The 17,434-nt window shown below is 36.6% G+C and overlaps 8 protein-coding genes across 8 annotated transcripts; 3 read left to right on the top strand and 5 right to left on the bottom strand. All coding sequences in view use genetic code 12, as the record gives it.

Moving 5' to 3' along the window:
- Nucleotides 1-28: 28 nt before the first annotated feature.
- Nucleotides 29-1,798, bottom strand: DEHA2G06930g (DEHA2G06930p; the record flags this gene model as incomplete). Its single annotated transcript, XM_461849.1, has 1 exon — nucleotides 29-1,798. One exon carries the CDS (start codon nucleotides 1,796-1,798, stop codon nucleotides 29-31), a length of 1,770 nt encoding a protein of 589 aa, XP_461849.2.
- A 349-nt stretch (nucleotides 1,799-2,147) lies between these two features.
- DEHA2G06908g (DEHA2G06908p) lies at nucleotides 2,148-3,206 on the bottom strand (the record flags this gene model as incomplete). The annotated part of the gene is made up of 1 exon (XM_461848.1): nucleotides 2,148-3,206. The coding sequence occupies one exon, from the start codon at nucleotides 3,204-3,206 to the stop codon at nucleotides 2,148-2,150; it is 1,059 nt and encodes a 352-aa protein (XP_461848.2).
- A 167-nt stretch (nucleotides 3,207-3,373) lies between these two features.
- DEHA2G06886g (DEHA2G06886p) lies at nucleotides 3,374-3,727 on the top strand (the record flags this gene model as incomplete). Its single annotated transcript, XM_461847.2, has 2 exons — nucleotides 3,374-3,401; nucleotides 3,456-3,727. 2 exons carry the CDS (start codon nucleotides 3,374-3,376, stop codon nucleotides 3,725-3,727), a joined length of 300 nt encoding a protein of 99 aa, XP_461847.2.
- Nucleotides 3,728-3,819: 92 nt separating this feature from the next.
- On the bottom strand, nucleotides 3,820-4,617 carry DEHA2G06864g (DEHA2G06864p; the record flags this gene model as incomplete). The annotated part of the gene is made up of 1 exon (XM_461846.1): nucleotides 3,820-4,617. The coding sequence occupies one exon, from the start codon at nucleotides 4,615-4,617 to the stop codon at nucleotides 3,820-3,822; it is 798 nt and encodes a 265-aa protein (XP_461846.1).
- Nucleotides 4,618-4,966: 349 nt separating this feature from the next.
- DEHA2G06842g (DEHA2G06842p) lies at nucleotides 4,967-6,520 on the bottom strand (the record flags this gene model as incomplete). The annotated part of the gene is made up of 1 exon (XM_461845.1): nucleotides 4,967-6,520. The coding sequence occupies one exon, from the start codon at nucleotides 6,518-6,520 to the stop codon at nucleotides 4,967-4,969; it is 1,554 nt and encodes a 517-aa protein (XP_461845.2).
- Nucleotides 6,521-6,984: 464 nt separating this feature from the next.
- Nucleotides 6,985-11,580, top strand: DEHA2G06820g (DEHA2G06820p; the record flags this gene model as incomplete). The annotated part of the gene is made up of 1 exon (XM_002770543.1): nucleotides 6,985-11,580. The coding sequence occupies one exon, from the start codon at nucleotides 6,985-6,987 to the stop codon at nucleotides 11,578-11,580; it is 4,596 nt and encodes a 1,531-aa protein (XP_002770589.1).
- An 86-nt stretch (nucleotides 11,581-11,666) lies between these two features.
- Nucleotides 11,667-14,099, bottom strand: DEHA2G06798g (DEHA2G06798p; the record flags this gene model as incomplete). Its single annotated transcript, XM_002770542.1, has 1 exon — nucleotides 11,667-14,099. One exon carries the CDS (start codon nucleotides 14,097-14,099, stop codon nucleotides 11,667-11,669), a length of 2,433 nt encoding a protein of 810 aa, XP_002770588.1.
- A 406-nt stretch (nucleotides 14,100-14,505) lies between these two features.
- On the top strand, nucleotides 14,506-17,337 carry DEHA2G06776g (DEHA2G06776p; the record flags this gene model as incomplete). The annotated part of the gene is made up of 1 exon (XM_461842.1): nucleotides 14,506-17,337. One exon carries the CDS (start codon nucleotides 14,506-14,508, stop codon nucleotides 17,335-17,337), a length of 2,832 nt encoding a protein of 943 aa, XP_461842.2.
- Between the last annotated feature and the right edge of the window lie 97 nt (nucleotides 17,338-17,434).

The raw sequence follows: 17,434 nt of genomic DNA, 5'->3' as shown, positions 1-17,434 counted from the left end.
CGTATTAATATATATTATATCCTTTAAGTTAACACCAGAACTTGTAAAATCTTACAAAGAATGGCTTCTCAGCAAGTTGTGCTTTCTCCTCAGCAATTTCTTGCTGAAGAACATCGATATCAATGTTAATTCTACCGGTGTCAATGTCCAAATTTTTAGCTCTAATGAATAATGTCCAATCCTTCTTCCAAAGTTTATAACCCAACCAGGACATAAGGATCACTGGTAATCCTAAGTAGGAAAGGAAAAAATCATAAGCATTTGGACTACCTCCAAGAGGAAATAATGCAATCCAAAATTGAGCAATCAATACTAAACAATTGAGTAATAACGCATAATATGATCCCCAGACACCACATTGTGATACGTATGGTAATTCAGCAGTGGTTCTACCTTGATATGACATGGCCCTTCTGAAACGAATATGAGCTACATTAATTGAGATCCATGTGAAAATAGAACTTAAACCTGATAATGCTAATAACCAATCGAAAGCTTCAACTTGTTTGTCAGATGCAGCAATGAATGCAAAAAGACCAAACACATTAGTAATTAAAATAGCAACAAGTGGTCTACCAGCTCTATCGACATAACCCGTCCATTTAGGAGCCATACCTTGTTCGGCCAATGAATTCAATGAACGCGATGTAGCATATACTGAAGAATTTCCAACTGACAAAACGGCGATTAAAATAACAGCATTGATAACGCTAGGTAAACCGCCAATACCACCATTACGAATTGCAATAACAAATGGAGATGCTGTCGCGTCGACATCTGAAGCCCCAATTAAGCTTTCATCCTTATATGAAACTAACGTACCTATCATAGTCAATGATAACAAGTAAAACAAACAAATTCTCCAGAAGACCTGTTTAATAGCCTTTGGCAATGTTTTTCTTGGATTTGCTGTTTCAGCTGCAGTTAAGCCAATCATCTCAGTTCCACCAAAACTAAAGGCAGCAGTTACGAAAACGGAACAAACACCTTTGAATCCATTGGCAAATGGACCAGGCTCTCTCCAATTACTGCCTCCGACAAATTCATGAGTTGGGCCACCACCACATATCAAGACAATACTTAATATTATGAACCCAATAATTGCAACTACTTTAACCAATGAAAACACGAATTCAGCCTCACCGTATCCTTTGACACCTAACATTGTGATAAACACTACAGACACCCAAAATATTGCCACAAAAATATCTGAATTTAAATCTGAGTTCCAATATTTAATTGTTATCGAGGCCGCTACTAACTCCAAAGGCAATAGCACAAAAAATTGCATGAAATAATTCCATCCAATAGCAAATCCAACAGCTGGTTCGATAAATCTAGTAGCATAAATGTTAAAACCACCACTTACAGGTAACGCAACTGATAACTCACCTAAACCTTGAACAGTAGCAAACACACCTGTAGAAATGACAGTCCATGCAATAATTAACCCGGCTGGACCACCGTCTCTGAGAGCACCTCCAGATCCTACGAATAAACCTGTTCCAATTGAAGACCCAATCGCGATCATTTGCAAGTGTCTGGATTTTAAAGAACGAGATAATTGGGAATTAGCCGATCTCAAAGCTGCTCTCTCCACATTAGTAAGTTTCGCTTCCTCTTCTTCCGAGATGTCTTTCAGTGTCAAGGTACGAGATTGTTCAGCTGGTTTGAACGAGTTCTTGAATGACTGCCATATTCCTCCATTGCCTGTGCTTTCGAGTGATCCACTTCTAATATGATCAACCTCGGAGAAACTATGTGACTTCTCACGAGATACTTTGCTGTTAACGCTCATGTTCTAATCTTTGCAATCTAAGCAATTAACTACAATATCATTCAAATAAAATATATCTGAAAATTTTTATCTTATTTGAATGATCGCTTCTTCAGAATAGCCTTCATCGGAATTGAAATTTTCATGAACACTATTACTTTATATAAATTCGAAGGGCAATGATGCAAGGATGAGTCACATTAGATATAAATGATTCCTAAACGGTTCCCTTGAAGCAAGATCAAGCTTCAAATTTTGCAGTAACTGTTCTCATCTGGAAAGAGACCGCGGATATGGCATTCTTTTCGAAATGCCGTTCTAAATCGAAGGCCGCAAAAAAATTAGATGAAGAGCTTCGATGCAGGATGTATTATATCAACCTTCGTTTCTTTTGATCAAGATTATCCGGAACCGATACTTGATTTAAAATCCTCTTAGACGTGCTAGGTACAGTAGATCCGTCAGGCGAATTATCTGACAGAACGATACTGTCAGCCTGCATCGGATTCAGGTGTATATGGGTACTTAAAAGATTATGTAGCTCGTGATAGTCGTGATATAACCTTTTAGAATTCGTCTCCAATCCAACGATCCTGGGTAGAAGTAACTTTAGATATTGTTTTATAGAAGCTATTTCTTGTGTAAGAGGCGGATTTGTACCTTGCACATTATCACTGATTGATTTTTGCAATGATGTTAACTTGTCCAAGGTTGCCTTATCATGTGCTTCAAGAATATTGCACATCTTGGTCTCATTCTCCGAACTAGGTTTATTAGAATCGCAGGTGTTATCTTGCAATGGCCTATCCTTTTTTTCTAGATTGTGGGACATTTTCTCTACACTTTTTATAATCGCCTTGATCAGCTTGTTGTTCGTTAATGAGTAGTCTACTTTTTCGCTAATTATCGTTTGAATTGACTCTATGCTATTTCTTCTATCTCTTGAAGAACACGGTTTTTCAATAGTAGTGACTTTTTCCGATAATGCGTTAACGGTCTCTATCAATCTTTCATCTATATCGCATCCACTACTAACCTTTTTCATCTCTTCCATCTGGCTTGCCATTTGGCTCAACTTCGTGGTTATTTCTTCACAAGCGACCTTCAAAAAATCGTAGTTCTGCTTGAATATGTGACCTAAGTTACCTGTAACAATTTCTTTTAAAGATATCGATTCAAGCTCCAATCTTGCAGCCCATGTAATCAATTTATCATCTGCATTTTCTACGTCGGTGCATACCCTCTTATTCTCTTTATAAGTATCTTTCTCATTGATCTTGTCGTCTTTCGGTTGCGATGCAAATTGAAGAGATGCAGCTTGGCTTGTTTCGCCAACATTCTTCAGTTTTTTGTTTTCTTTCATTTCTGAAAATATAATGTCAATCTCACTTGAGAGACCATAGTCTGTAGATGGTTCTTCGTTATTCATGCTCTTATTAGCCTTTGCTTATGACTCTTTCAGTAAGAAGTGACAGTGATTTGCAACATACTAGATTACAAAAATTCGCGCTGAGGAAAGTGAAAATAAAAACTCACTGTTTGATGCTATTCAATTAAAATAAGACAATTAACTTTAATAAAGCATTTAGTATTAAAATGTCAAGTCTTAAAGAGTTCTTAGAGAGTATGTCTGATTTGCTTCAAGCTTAATATTGAGGGATTTTACTAACATGAATAGAAAAAGTTAGAGTGATAACAACAGATGCTAGGTTATTCGAAGGAACACTCCAAGGATTCGATAATTCAACAAACGTTATCATTAACAATTGCATAGAAAGATTAATTTATCCTGACGAACAAGATGATAATCAGGAAATACCGTTGGGACTATATTTGATGCGAGGGGGAAATATTGTTTGTATTGGAGAGGTAGATGATACAATAGAAGCTGATATAGATTGGATGAAAGTCAAAGGAGAGACATTAAAGGGAACAAAGAATCCGTTATAAGCAACGCATGTTTATTTTTATTTGCATTGTTATCGTTTGAATAACTAAACTTGTATACTAGCTACGTAGATTAATTACAATATTTATCTGTTCTAATCCGTTTGGGTAGTTGTAGGAATACCTGATTGCTTCATTTTAACGGCCAACTCTAACAAATAATCCAAGGCTTCATTATAAACCTTGGCCTTCCATACATCTTCGCCCCATACATAAATGCCGTGTCTTCTAACAAGAACGGCTGTGGTTCCTGGATAGTTTTTGATGGCCTCCTGGAGACTGTCTGTCAAATCTTCCTCGTGGGGAGTGTTTTCAATGATTGGAAGAACGAGCTTATCAAAGTATTGCATGCTTCCAACCTTTTCAACTTTGCCAGTCTTTTCATTCACCGCCAATTTTGGCAATGCCTTAATTTGTTCGATATGGGAAATTTCGAACTCAACCTTATCTCCCCATAATAAACTACACATGACAGCATTCTGAGAATGAGTGTGGATACATGCACCAGCGTCTCTCATAGTGTAACAACTCATGAATAACGGCGTACATGCCGAAGGCTTATATTTGTAAGATTTGGTTAATTCCGCTGGACAATCATTTGGGGTACGTAAAAGCTTTTCGTCCGGTAACTCAACTACAAACATTTCCCATGGTTGTAATTTCTCCTTTTGGATTCCTGAAGGGGCAATGTATACTAAATTTGGATTCTCTCCCTTCACATCACGAATAGAAATACCACCTCCTGTACCAGTGACCCAATTGTTGTCATAAAACAAGCGACACAATTCACAGATTAAATTTGCCGGATGATTTGGATCATTAGCGTCGAGTAAAGAATCATCTAATTTCGAGATTTGATCGTTTTTTTTGTTACAGAAGCAAGATGCAGACATGACGGTTTCCTAAGATATTTATAAGATCTATCAATTATACTTTAGTCAAGTAAAAATCCAATAAGTAACATTCTTTAAACGTATTTGAAAGCTAATTATTCACTAGATCAGATAGTACCACGTGATAGCATGGCTTTACAGTCAAGATCAAACTATCAATAAAATATATATTAAAACACTTTCAACCAAGTACTATAGAACAAATGTATGAATGATATAAACGCCATAAGCTAGGGTAGCTTACGTATAATAATTGAATACCAATTAAAGTAAATTTTTGGTAAAAAAATGAACAAAATGCAAAATACTAAAAATCTAAACATCTAAATTTTCATCCTGGTCAAACCGTTTATTTCTTTTCCTTCTTCTTTTCCTTCTTATCTTTCTTCTCTTTCTTATCCTTCTTCTCTTTCTTTTCCTTCTTTTCCTTCTTTGATTTCTTTGAATCTTCTTCTTCTTCTTCGTCGTCTTCTTCTCTCTTTCTCTTCTTGTCCTTCTTGTCCTTCTTTTCCTTCTTGTCCTTCTTTTCCTTCTTGTCCTTCTTTTCCTTCTTTGGTTCTTCTTCGGTTTCGGATTCATCATCAGAGTCGGCATCAGCCATTGGAGCATCAGCATCAGCGTTGTAAGCACGGGCTTCAGTGATATCAACCTTTGGTTGTTCTCTGATAACCTTAGCAGTGGTTCTTAAGTCACGGCCTTCTAAAGCACTTAATCTGGATTCGACCTTAGTTCTGACGGATAAACCGAAATCACCAGAGTCATCACGATCTTCAGCTAAAGAATCATATCTTAAGGCAACGGCAGCCTTGGCAGCTAAAACTCTAGCAATCTTACCCTTGTTCTTACCAGAAGCTTGACCAACTAACGAAGCATGGTATAATAAACCATACTTTGGTGTGTCATGCTTAGTCTTTAAAGCTCTGAATAAGGCCTTTTCAGCACCCAATATTTGGATAGTTGATGCAGGGGCCTTTGCCAATGAGGTTAAAGAACCAGAATGAGCAATTAATCTAGCACCGACTAATTCACCAACTAAAGCAGTTAAATTTGGAGCAATAGCCTTCATACGGGATGACAAGTAGTTAGATAATTGTTCTCTGTAAGCAGCAAAGTCAACAATTTGCTCAGCTAAAGCCTTAATGTTTTCTAAATCAATATCAGTGATTTCGGTACCCATAGAAACTTCTGCGGCAGACTTAACTTGTTCTTCAGCTTCTTCTGGTAAGATTTCAGATAAATCGGTATCAGCTGCGTTGGATCTAATACCCATGGTTAAAATGATTCTTGCGTATGCAACGGAGTCGGTGATCATTTTAGCCAATTCTGGGAAATGCCATCCGTACCATTCCTTACAACGCATAGCATATGTGTTTAATTCCTTGTCTAAGTCATCTAATAAAGCAATCGCTTGAACAATCATGGTATCAACCTTGTCAGCAGAAAACTTCAATTTGTGACGACCCATGGAGTGGGCTAACCCTAAAGACATTTGCTTTAAGGCTGAATCATCCAAACCTGGTAACAATTCTGGCAAAAATTCTTTGATGGCTCTGTGTAAGTCTAAAGAGGCAGCATCTGAAACAACAGAAAAGTTCAATCCTAACTTGTTGATAGCATTACCTAACTTGGCTTCCGACACAATTAAAGTGGCCTTCTTGTCGTTCTTAACGTCTTCCAACATTTTTTTCAAGTTGTCCGAAATACGTCCTTCGATAATAGCATTGGCTTCTTCCAAAGCGTTGGCAGCCGACAGGAACTTCTCGAAACGGTGGATCTTGAATTGTTCTGTCACTTTTTCAACTGTGTTCAAGTCTTCGATCAACGACGAAGACTTGTAGATCTTTTTGTCTGAAGCTTTCAACAAAGCATAACCGGCAGCGGTTTCTGTTAATACGTAAGCCATTTTACTTTTTCTTCGATATTGTCTTGTTTGTTTCTAAAGTATACTTAGTTGAACTTAGATAAATTTGTAGTGCAATACGATAATCCTCTAATGTTTTATGCAAGAATAACGAACTTTGGTATACTTGGTATTGTTTTCAGTAGCTTCCAAAAGATCAGATATAATATCCTTATAACAATTATCTAATAATACGAAGAAATGTTATCTTAAAATCTTAATCTCTTAGTACTAATAATGGGATTGATTGAAATTTTTCAATCGATGAGGTTTAAAATTTTTCCCATCTCGTTGAAAGTTACACAAAATTATCTCTGACGACATATGTCGTTTTGGTGCAAAATATTTATTTGGAGTGCAACACGTCCTATTCTTTTGTATTTGTACATGTAAATAATAGCCATTTGAGAGGATAGTTACCCCATTGTCAGCATATAAGGTCTATTGATAGATTTGGAGGAGTTAAGATGACAGATAAGCGGCAGGGGATAACGCTGCCACCCATATCGAAGGCTGTAAAAAAGATGAGACCAAATGAGGCCGGATCAAATTATAAAGAGAATATAGACGATGTGAATAAAGTACGGAAAATCCCCGCTAAGACGACGTATTTTTTCCAGCCCAGTAATACGCTAGCGTATAGGAACAGTGGATCTAAGGAAACGAAGGATAAAATGGGTGATAGCGGTTCAGCAGCACATGTGTTGAAGGAATCAGATACGAATGCAATATCGTCTACGAACGCGAACCTGCTGGCGCAACAGATCAAGACTCCGTCGAAAACGTATGAAAACTACGAGAAGTTCATTCAGGAGCAGCAGAGCTCGGACGATAGTTTTGACGGTATACGGTGGAGGGCTAGTCCTCGAAAGGCCATCAGTAAGGGTGTGAACGGGGTGCCATCGTCTCCGTTGAAGAATACCGTATCGCCACGGAAAAGGGGAGACGAACTGAAGCTGTCGTCCACATTAGTCAATGAACAAGCCAATTCGGTGCTATCGAAGTATGGGGCAGGATTCCATAATATTCAGTCGCAGACACCGACTATGAACAGAACGCATTCGGATATTTCGTCATCGGAGAGTGTGCATAAAAAGTTTATCAATGCACAACATTCGCCCTCATTGACCCGTACAAAGTCCTTTGGAATGGATAATCTTGTCAGCTCAAAGACAATGTCGATGCTCCAACGGTTCGAACGACCAAATTCAAAATCTGCAACACCCAAAACAGCCGCATCATTTTCAAATTCTACCTCACTCAACAGCTGGATTGATAAGTTTGATAAGAGTAATCTGAAGGCGGAAACTTCTCCTTGTGCTCTTGATTTGGAAACTATAGCATCATCGGCCAATGAGATAATCCAATCGGCCCAACACCCAAATCACCATAACGAACATGAGCTTAAGTGCGATACTAGTGCAAGTGTGCAAGAAACAGTTGTTACTCAAGAGGTTTTGAATGGTATTGACTTCAGTGATGATTTCAGTGATTCTGGTTTAATGACCTCCCCCAATAAACCTGAAGAAAGTGCCAAACTTGAACCTGTTCCAGTTGATTCTGATGACCCGTTTTCGTCTGATGATGAGGTGGTATTGACTGCTATAAGAACACAATCGAGAAAATTGGAGGATAAGTCACAGTCCCAATCCATTGACGAGGAAGACTCGGAGGATCCATTTTCTGATGACGATGTGAAATTTTCACAACTCGATACGAAAATAGAGACTCGGCCTTCATCATCTTCCCAAAAATACTTGACTACACAGCAAAAATCGGATAATCGACACGCAGAATCGTTCCAGAATGATGTTAAGAGACTTGAAAACCTTCAATCAATCGATAAAAGTATTAGTGATAATGATATTAATGATGCTAAATTGTCGTATTCCCGTCCTGATTTGCAACGGTTTCAAATAAAGTCCATATTAAATAACACTTACAAAGTTCAAAACAGAATTAGAAATCAGGCTATTTTGATAGTTGTTGATGGAAAACTTGAAGAACTGAAATTAATTCTAAGAGGAGAATATTTACAACTTGATTTTCAAATCAATGACGTAATTCATTTGATCCTTACTGATCCATCTCATCCTAAGCTTATTGATGACACGCATAATTTGTTAATTTGGAACCCAGATATATTGGTGTCAGCAACAACTGTCTCTCAGCAAATGGGGTGCCCTAGAAAAAGTGTACTAATCAACCGGCTAAGTTTTCCTGGTGAATCATCTATACCTTTAATCGTAGGTATTATTATTCATGAAATTTTCCAGGCTTGTTTCCATACTGAAAATTGGAGTATGGACTATATGATAGGTTTAATGGAACTTGAAATTCAATCAAAACTACTACAAATTTATAGCATTGGAAATGAAGTAAACAAAGTGAAGACTGAAATTCAGAATCAACTACCGTATCTAGAGACATGGTTCAAGACATACTTCAAGAAGCCATTATCATCAAATACCTCAATTCCTACAAATCATGGGAATCAGAAGGTAATGTTTGCCGCTAATAAAGCATTAGATATTGAAGAAAACATATGGTCTCCCATGTTCGGTTTAAAAGGAAAAGTAGATGTAACCCTTGAAGGACAATTGTATGACCAATCTACAAACGGTAAGTTTTTGCTACCTATGGAAATTAAGACTGGCAGAGAATATATAAGTCACCATGCACAGTCTTCTTTATATTCATTATTATTCAAGGATAGATATGATATGGATGTTAATATGTTTTTATTGGTCTATACAAAGGAAAGAATATCTAAGAAATATGACATAAGTCGTACTGATTTAAAATCTTTAGTCAATTTGCGTAACAGAATTACGAAGTATTTTAAATCTGGAACACGAGAGCTTCCAGAACTAATAAAGCAATCTCAATGTGATCGGTGTGAAGTACAACAGGCCTGTATGACTATAAATAAATTGGTGGAGAATGGAACAGCTGAAGAGAGTGGATTACCACAAGATGTTTATAATGGCTTAACGTTCCATTTGGAAAATGATGAAAATTCCAGAGTATTTTATAATTACTGGGATAATCTTATAACCCAAGAAGAAGGAATAATGACGAACTTAAAAAAAGATCTTTGGACCCTTACTGCTAAAGAACGTGAAAACACTAAGGGTAAAGCGTTATCTGACCTTATTATCAAGGAGTCAAATGATAATGACGATTTTCAAGAGAAATTTTTCTATACCTTTGAAAGGCCTAATAATCCGCAATCTTTGCAGAATTCACAATTAATCAAGTATGATAGGATCATTATAAGCGATCAAGAAGGACACTTTGCAATTGCACAAGGGTTTATTACTGCCATCAGACCGAGTTTCATAAAAATTACTGCTGATAGGCGAATTGTTAACTCGAACCTCAAAGTGGACGGTTTTAACGAGACGGATAATCAAACATTCCAAAGTGTACTCCATAAAAACTTGAATTCCCAGAAACAGGATAAATTGTATCGTATAGATAAAGACGATATGTTTCACGGAATGGGATTAGCCAGATACAATATTTTAAATTTATTCTTGAAGGATGGTGATTCACGCAGAAGGGAATCGATTGTCAATTTAAAAGAGCCAAAATTTATGCCGTCAAAGTTGCAATATGATATTTCTTCCGAAAATTTCAATAGTGATCAAATCGGAGCTTTTGATAAGATTCTTAATACAAAGGACTATTCGTTGATACTAGGAATGCCTGGAACTGGTAAAACCACTGTTATCGCACAAATCATTAAATTATTGGTACAGAATAAGAAGACTGTTTTATTAGCCTCTTATACACATTCTGCTGTGGACAATATACTATTGAAAGTTAAAGATTACGGAATTGATATCTTGAGAGTTGGATCGCCTTTAAAAGTTCATAAAGATATTAGAAAGTATGTTGCAGGCTTTGATACAGACAAACAAATCAAAAACTATGATGATTTTATTGCAACATACATGACACCCCCGGTTGTGGCTGCTACATGTCTAGGAATTGGCGATATTGCATTCAACTTGAGAACGCATTTTGACTACTGTATCATTGACGAAGCCTCGCAAGTATCGTTACCTATTAGTATCGGGCCTTTGCGGTTCTGCGACAAGTTTATCTTGGTTGGTGATCATAACCAATTACCTCCATTAGTTCAACACCCAAACCCAGCTATCAAGCAAGGCTTATCCCGTTCTTTGTTCAAAATATTGAGTGATACATATCCGCAGAGCATTGCTGAATTAACTTACCAATACCGAATGTGTGAAGAAATCATGTTGCTATCAAACGTTTTGATTTATGGTGGACGCCTAAAATGTGGTACGGAAAAGGTTGCAAAGCAAAGTTTATATATTCCAAACCCCAATATGATAGAAGATCAAATATCTCCACAATATTCTTTAAAATTACGAAAGGAAGATCTATGGATTGATAGCATTTTAAAGCCAGAGAATAAGGTGATTTTCATTAATCATGATGATGTCCCAGGAGTTGAAAGAACTATTGGTGAAAAGGTAGAAAATTTAACTGAAGTAGATTTGATTAAACAAATTGTTGAAAGCTTAACGATGTGTGGTGTGAAAGAATCGAGCATTGGAGTAATGTCTTTGTACAGATCGCAGTTAAGATTGTTGCATAGAGGATTACTGCACAAACCAGATGTTGAAGTATTAACAGCCGATCAATTTCAAGGCAGAGATAAAGACTGCATTATAATTTCGTTGGTGAGATCAAACAAGGACAATAAAGTTGGCGATCTTTTAAAAGAATGGAGAAGAGTTAATGTTGCGATAACGAGATCCAAGTCAAAACTAATCATCTTGGGTTCTAAATCTACTTTAAAAAGTGTCAAAATGTTAGAAGCATTTATGGCTCTTATTGAAAGTAGAGGGTGGATGTATGATTTACCCCCATATGCTGACAAGTTTTATGAGTTTGCATTTATGGAAAGCCTTAGCAATCCAGTGAGAAATGTGAAATCAAAAGTGAACCAAAACTTAACCCAAGATTCGAGAATTATTAATAATAATCCGCTTATAAGAGATATAATTAATGACATGACAAATTAATGACAAATACGATTTACTATATAGATATAAATATAGTCAACAGTTTATAGAATGCATTTTACAAATATTAAGTATATGTACACAAATCAGAGTGCAAAAAAGTGAAATTCGAAATTTCGTCTCCTTAAATGGAACTGATTTCCAATCCAGCCATTCTGAGGTTGTTGCTCGCCTCCTTGTCCTTGCTGGTTGTTATCGTTCTGATTTTGTTGCCCATCACCCTGATTGCCATTCCTCATCCTTTGTAATTGACGGTATACGTTTTGTATAAAGAAAATCATGAAGAATAGCACAGTAAGGAAGATCACTAGATAATCGCCAGCATCATATTCTTCCTCGTCATAATACGGTTCACCTTCGTGGTGAGATTTTGCTCTTGCATTAGACCTCTCTGACGATTCAGATAAATCCTCTTTGTTATTATTTCCAATATTCTTGAATGCACCCAACCATCCAGTGGTTTCACCATTATTATTTACATTGAATTTTTTCTTATTAAATAAGAATTTCAAACGCAACCTTAACAAGGCTAAATTGATGGGAATCTTATTCGAGTTTCTATCAGTCACCTCTCTGTATTTCAAACTCAAGTCATAATATCTTTTAGCCATGAAATAATCAACAGAACTGTCTGCTGGGCCAAGTCCATATTCATACATATATGCCAAATTATAGCAACCATGTGATGAGTGCTGATGAGCGGCCTTATTGAAGTAGGTAAATGCTTTACTATAATCGGTAGAAAAGTTTGATCCAACAACTCCATTCAAGTAAAGATCACCAAGCAAAACTGTGGCATCGACATTATTCTGTAATGAAGCTCTTTCAAGATATTTAAGAGATGAATCTATTCTTTTTTTGGAAAATGTCTTCTTTTTGTGCTTCAGGATGAATGGCTGCAACTGAAAGAGTAAATAGGAAGTTGATACCTGTGCATTCTCTAGACCTTGTTCAGCTGCAATCAGATATCCAATCAAAGCATTCTTGAAATTACCAAATCTTAACTCGTCAAAAGCATATTTCAAATGAGGCATAAAATATCTTTCTAACCTTTCAACAAATATCTTATAATACATAGCAGTGTTTTCACAAGTGAATTGTCTTTCCTTCTGAACAGCTGCACCAACTCCCGACTGCAAAAACTCCCCTAAGTAATATAAAGCTTCTGTATTTCCTTTGTAGACCGCTTTTTGAACATTCTCGTATATTTGTTCACGATATGGGCTCAGAAAAACTTCTTCATTCCCACTTTCATTTATCAATAACTTAGCAAGATTAAGGCGAGCTTCGTGTGAATCAAGCTTAATTGCATCTTTATAATACTTGATTGCGGTCACTGTATCTGACTTTCCTTCAATAAGACCCTTATCATATATTTGACCGATATCATTTAATGCCTCAGACGTATTTCTAAGTTTAGTAGATGCATCAAGCCAATGGAATGCAAGGTCATAGTCCTTCTTAGTTCCATGGCCTTTAAGATACATATGTCCCAAAAGACCTTGACAGCGACTCAAAAAAACTATATTAATTTCGTTTGCATTACGATAATTCTTCACACCATAAACCGCTTCACCATAATCAGCACACTCTCTCAATATTTCGAATGCCCTGGTATGATTCTTGGTTATAAAATAATCTCCATCATATTGTTCCAATGCATCATAATAATATTCAACAGGCTCGTGATCTATATCCAAACTGAATTCATTCAAGACATTCTTTGAAGAAGTATAACTTTTAGAGGTCGAGTATATGGATGTCGGGCTCTCGCTTACTTTGTCGGCGTAGATTCCTCCATTGAAATCAGGCAACCTTATGTTGTAGAAAAGATCGTCTTCTTCGTTTTCTTCGTTATAATTCTTCAATAAGTCCATTCCAAGGTGTGAAACTCTAGTATAATAGTAAAGCGCCAAATCGCAATTCAACGGCACTCCATTTCCCACCAAATTTCTGTACGCTAAAGCCAAAATGGAATTAGTATCACCATTTGCTAACCCAAACTCGTAATACAAGTTAGCTTTCGATTGGTCAACGGAGAATTCTCCAAACGCTCCGGTGGCATACAAGAATCCAAGCATAAAATATGCATGTCCATTGGCCTTGATGGAGACCGCCCTATGATAATAATCAAGTGCTTTGGAATAATTCGCCACAGTCGAATAATTTCCAAACACGTACACATCTGCCACGGCCACCAACGCCTCGGGGTGGTTCAATTCCGCTGATTCTTCTAGTAACACCAACGCCTTCTCGAACTCAATTTCTTCGCTTGTTTTGCTCTTTTCTCGCCCATGTTCATAGTCATTTATGTCTTGTCTGTATTGCGGAATAAACAAATTGTTATCAATATTATCATGGTTATACACCGGTTCTCTTAGCTCATATTGTGAGGGCAACTTCCCTATTATCCCTGTCGCCTTATCATACAACTCAATCCCACTAGCCGATATTATTGGTTGCACCAAAAGGCAAAGAACAAATATCGTTCCTGTGAATATTCTAATATGATTCTTCATGTATTCTCTTCTGCACCAGGTTTTCTATCATCCAATTTCCGTTCTTGAACTCAATAATACTATACAATAGCCCCAATCACAATGTGTATTATTAGATATCTCTATAAATAGTGTTTTGACGCCCTATAAGTAGTACTTAACTGATCTACTTCGTTATAACGTATCAAAATATAACCTGTAAATGGGATCTAATCTGTAAAGCCGATCTTATGTCTGAAATACTGAGCCAACGGTCTAATCAAAGCGGGTATAGTTGTAGTATAGAGAAACAATTAGATTTCAGGTATTGAACGGTGATTGTGACTCGTTCGTTTGAATTGTAAACTTGTCAGTTTATATAAAAGAAAGTTTTTTTGAGAAACTAATTGAAAACGGATAGATTTAGAGACACTTTCTAGAGATTAAAATGCTTCCAATACTGCTGCAACAGGGTCAAGACAATGGCCAAGAAGAGGCAATATTCCGTTCGGCACCAATGACATTGGTTCAGTTTTATGTGACTATTGAGCTTGCTCGAGACGTTGTTTATGCACTAGGAAAACTCGGAGATGTTCATTTCAGGGATTTGAACTCGAAGTTGACACCGTTTCAACGGACATTTGTAAACGAGTTACGGGGTATTGATAAGATAGAATCACACTTGGAGTATTTGCGGAGTACGATGACCAAGTATGATACGATAGGAGCCACACCATATCTGAGTTTGCAGGCCGATCAAAGGCCGTTGCCATCGGCATCAGAAATGGATAATATCAGGGCTGAGGTAACTACATTTTACGAGAGAATCAAGCATCTTGATAGCTCGTATAACTCATTAGACCAGCAAAAGTTAAAGTACGTTGAGAACCGATACGTGGTGACCGCGGTCAACCGATTCCACTCGTCGTCTTTGACGAGAGAGGATGACATAGATCAACGTTTTGCAATCCATGGAGATACAGACGACGAAGATAACATAGCGTTGTTAAACAATAGAAATAATAGCTTGGAGAATCCAGTAATTGATGCTGCCATTCTTGAGGACTCAGGTTTCAATTCCATTTCCGGATCGATTGCAAGAGAGAAGGTTCCACTTTTAAGGAATATATTGTGGAGAACATTGAGAGGTAACTTATTCTTTCATGATATACCAATCGAAGACGAAAAAATGTCGAATTTCAGTCTGAAAAATACCGAATTTATAGATAAGAATGTGTTCATCGTATATATCCATGGGGAATTTTTGAAACAGAGAGTCAGAAGAATTATACAATCGCTAGACGGAATAATTTACGACAATGTCAATGGGGGATCTAGCGCAAGAGCTGAAACTTTAAGTGATTTGAATCACAAGATTGAAGATTTGAATAACGTTGTGCAAAGCACAAGAGAACATTTAATAGCTGACTTGCTTATTTTCCAAGAAGGTTATCTCGATAGATGTTATTCGGTTCAAAGAGAAAAGTTAATATATCAAACGTTGAATAAGTTTGATATGGATGGTACGAGAAGATGCCTCGTAGGAGAAGGATGGATTCCTAAATCTGAATTTTCGACCTGCCAGCAAACATTCAGAAACTTAATTCATCAGAAGTCCCGTCACGTTATACCAGAAAACAACTCTCAAGAATCAATTTCGTTGTCGGCTGACAACACAGGAGCAAGATCGACACCAGAACCGCAAAATACCGATGAATCATTTGCAATTGGTAATGCAAATGTAGATGAAACTATGGACATAGAGAATGAAGATTATAATTCCTTAGTTGCGGTCGTCAATGAACTTTCTACAAATCGTACTCCACCAACATATCATAAAACGAACAAGTTCACATCGGCTTTCCAACTGATCATTGATGCGTATGGTATTGCTACTTATCAAGAAGTGAATCCAGGTTTAGCAACTGTTATTACTTTCCCCTTTATGTTTGCTATTATGTTCGGTGATTTAGGACATGGATTCATTGTATTCTTAATTAGTTTGTATTTGATTAAGAATGAATCTCATTTTGGCCCAATGAAAAACAAGGATGAGATTTTCGAAATGGCTTTCAATGGCAGATACATTGTATTGTTAATGGGGTTTTTTTCTATGTACACGGGATTCATTTATAATGATATTTTCTCAAAATCAATGAGCTTTTTTAAGTCTGGTTGGGAATGGAACTTCCCAAAAGATTATGATTTTGGAAAAGATGGCCCAATAACTCTAATTGCTAAAAAAATACCAGGACACACATATATTTTTGGATTAGACTGGGCATGGCATGGAGCTGATAATAATTTGTTGTTTACAAATTCGTATAAGATGAAATTGTCTATTTTGATGGGTTTCATTCACATGAATTATTCATTATTTTTCAGCTTAGTAAACTACAGGTATTTTAAGTCTAAAGTTGATATTATTGGTAATTTTATTCCAGGGTTTTTATTCATGCAAAGTATCTTTGGATACTTATCGCTTACTATTATCTATAAATGGTCTGTTGATTGGTTAGGTAAAGAGAAGCAACCACCGGGATTGCTTAATATGTTAATCAATATGTTTTTAGCGCCAGGAAGTATAGACGAACAACTTTATCCGGGCCAAAAATTTGTACAAATTGTTCTTGTATTGATTGCAGCAGTTTGTGTTCCTTGGTTATTGCTTTATAAGCCGATGACTTTAAAACGTCAAAATAATAAAGCTTTGGAGTTGGGATATTCTGATTTACATTCACAGATGAATCACAGTCTCCAAATGCACGAAGAGGAGGAAGCTATTATGTTAGAAAATCAATTGAATAGCGATCCACCTGATGAAGTTGATATGTTAGATGATAATTTTAGGTTTCCTAATGATGTTGAGCCATTGTTTCATAATTCTGCTCATTCTGATGATCATGATTCGTTCAATTTTGGTGACATCGTTATTCATCAGGTTATTCATACTATTGAATTTTGTTTAAATTGCGTTAGTCATACAGCTTCATATCTTAGATTATGGGCCTTGTCATTGGCCCATGCTCAATTATCAACAGTGTTATGGTCAATGACTATTCAAAATGCATTTGGGACGTATGGTGGTTGGGGTGTATTTATGACAGTGGTATTATTTGGAATGTGGTTTATTCTTACTGTTTGTATTTTGGTTTTGATGGAAGGCACTTCCGCTATGTTGCATTCCTTGAGATTACATTGGGTTGAAGCTATGTCAAAGTTTTTTGAAGGTGAAGGTTATGCATACGAACCTTTCACGTTTGAGTCGATTGATATATAAATTATAGATTGAGTTCGTTGAAGCACCTGTGCTTCTAAGTTTATTCTGTTACATATATAGTTCATTTTGCTTACTACTAACGACTAGTTTCATTAAA

Source organism: Debaryomyces hansenii (assembly GCF_000006445.2).
Source record: "Debaryomyces hansenii CBS767 chromosome G complete sequence".
NCBI lineage: Eukaryota > Fungi > Ascomycota > Pichiomycetes > Serinales > Debaryomycetaceae > Debaryomyces > Debaryomyces hansenii.
The sequence above is the reverse complement of the archived record's forward strand: the minus strand, read 5'-3'. Positions and strand labels throughout refer to the sequence as shown.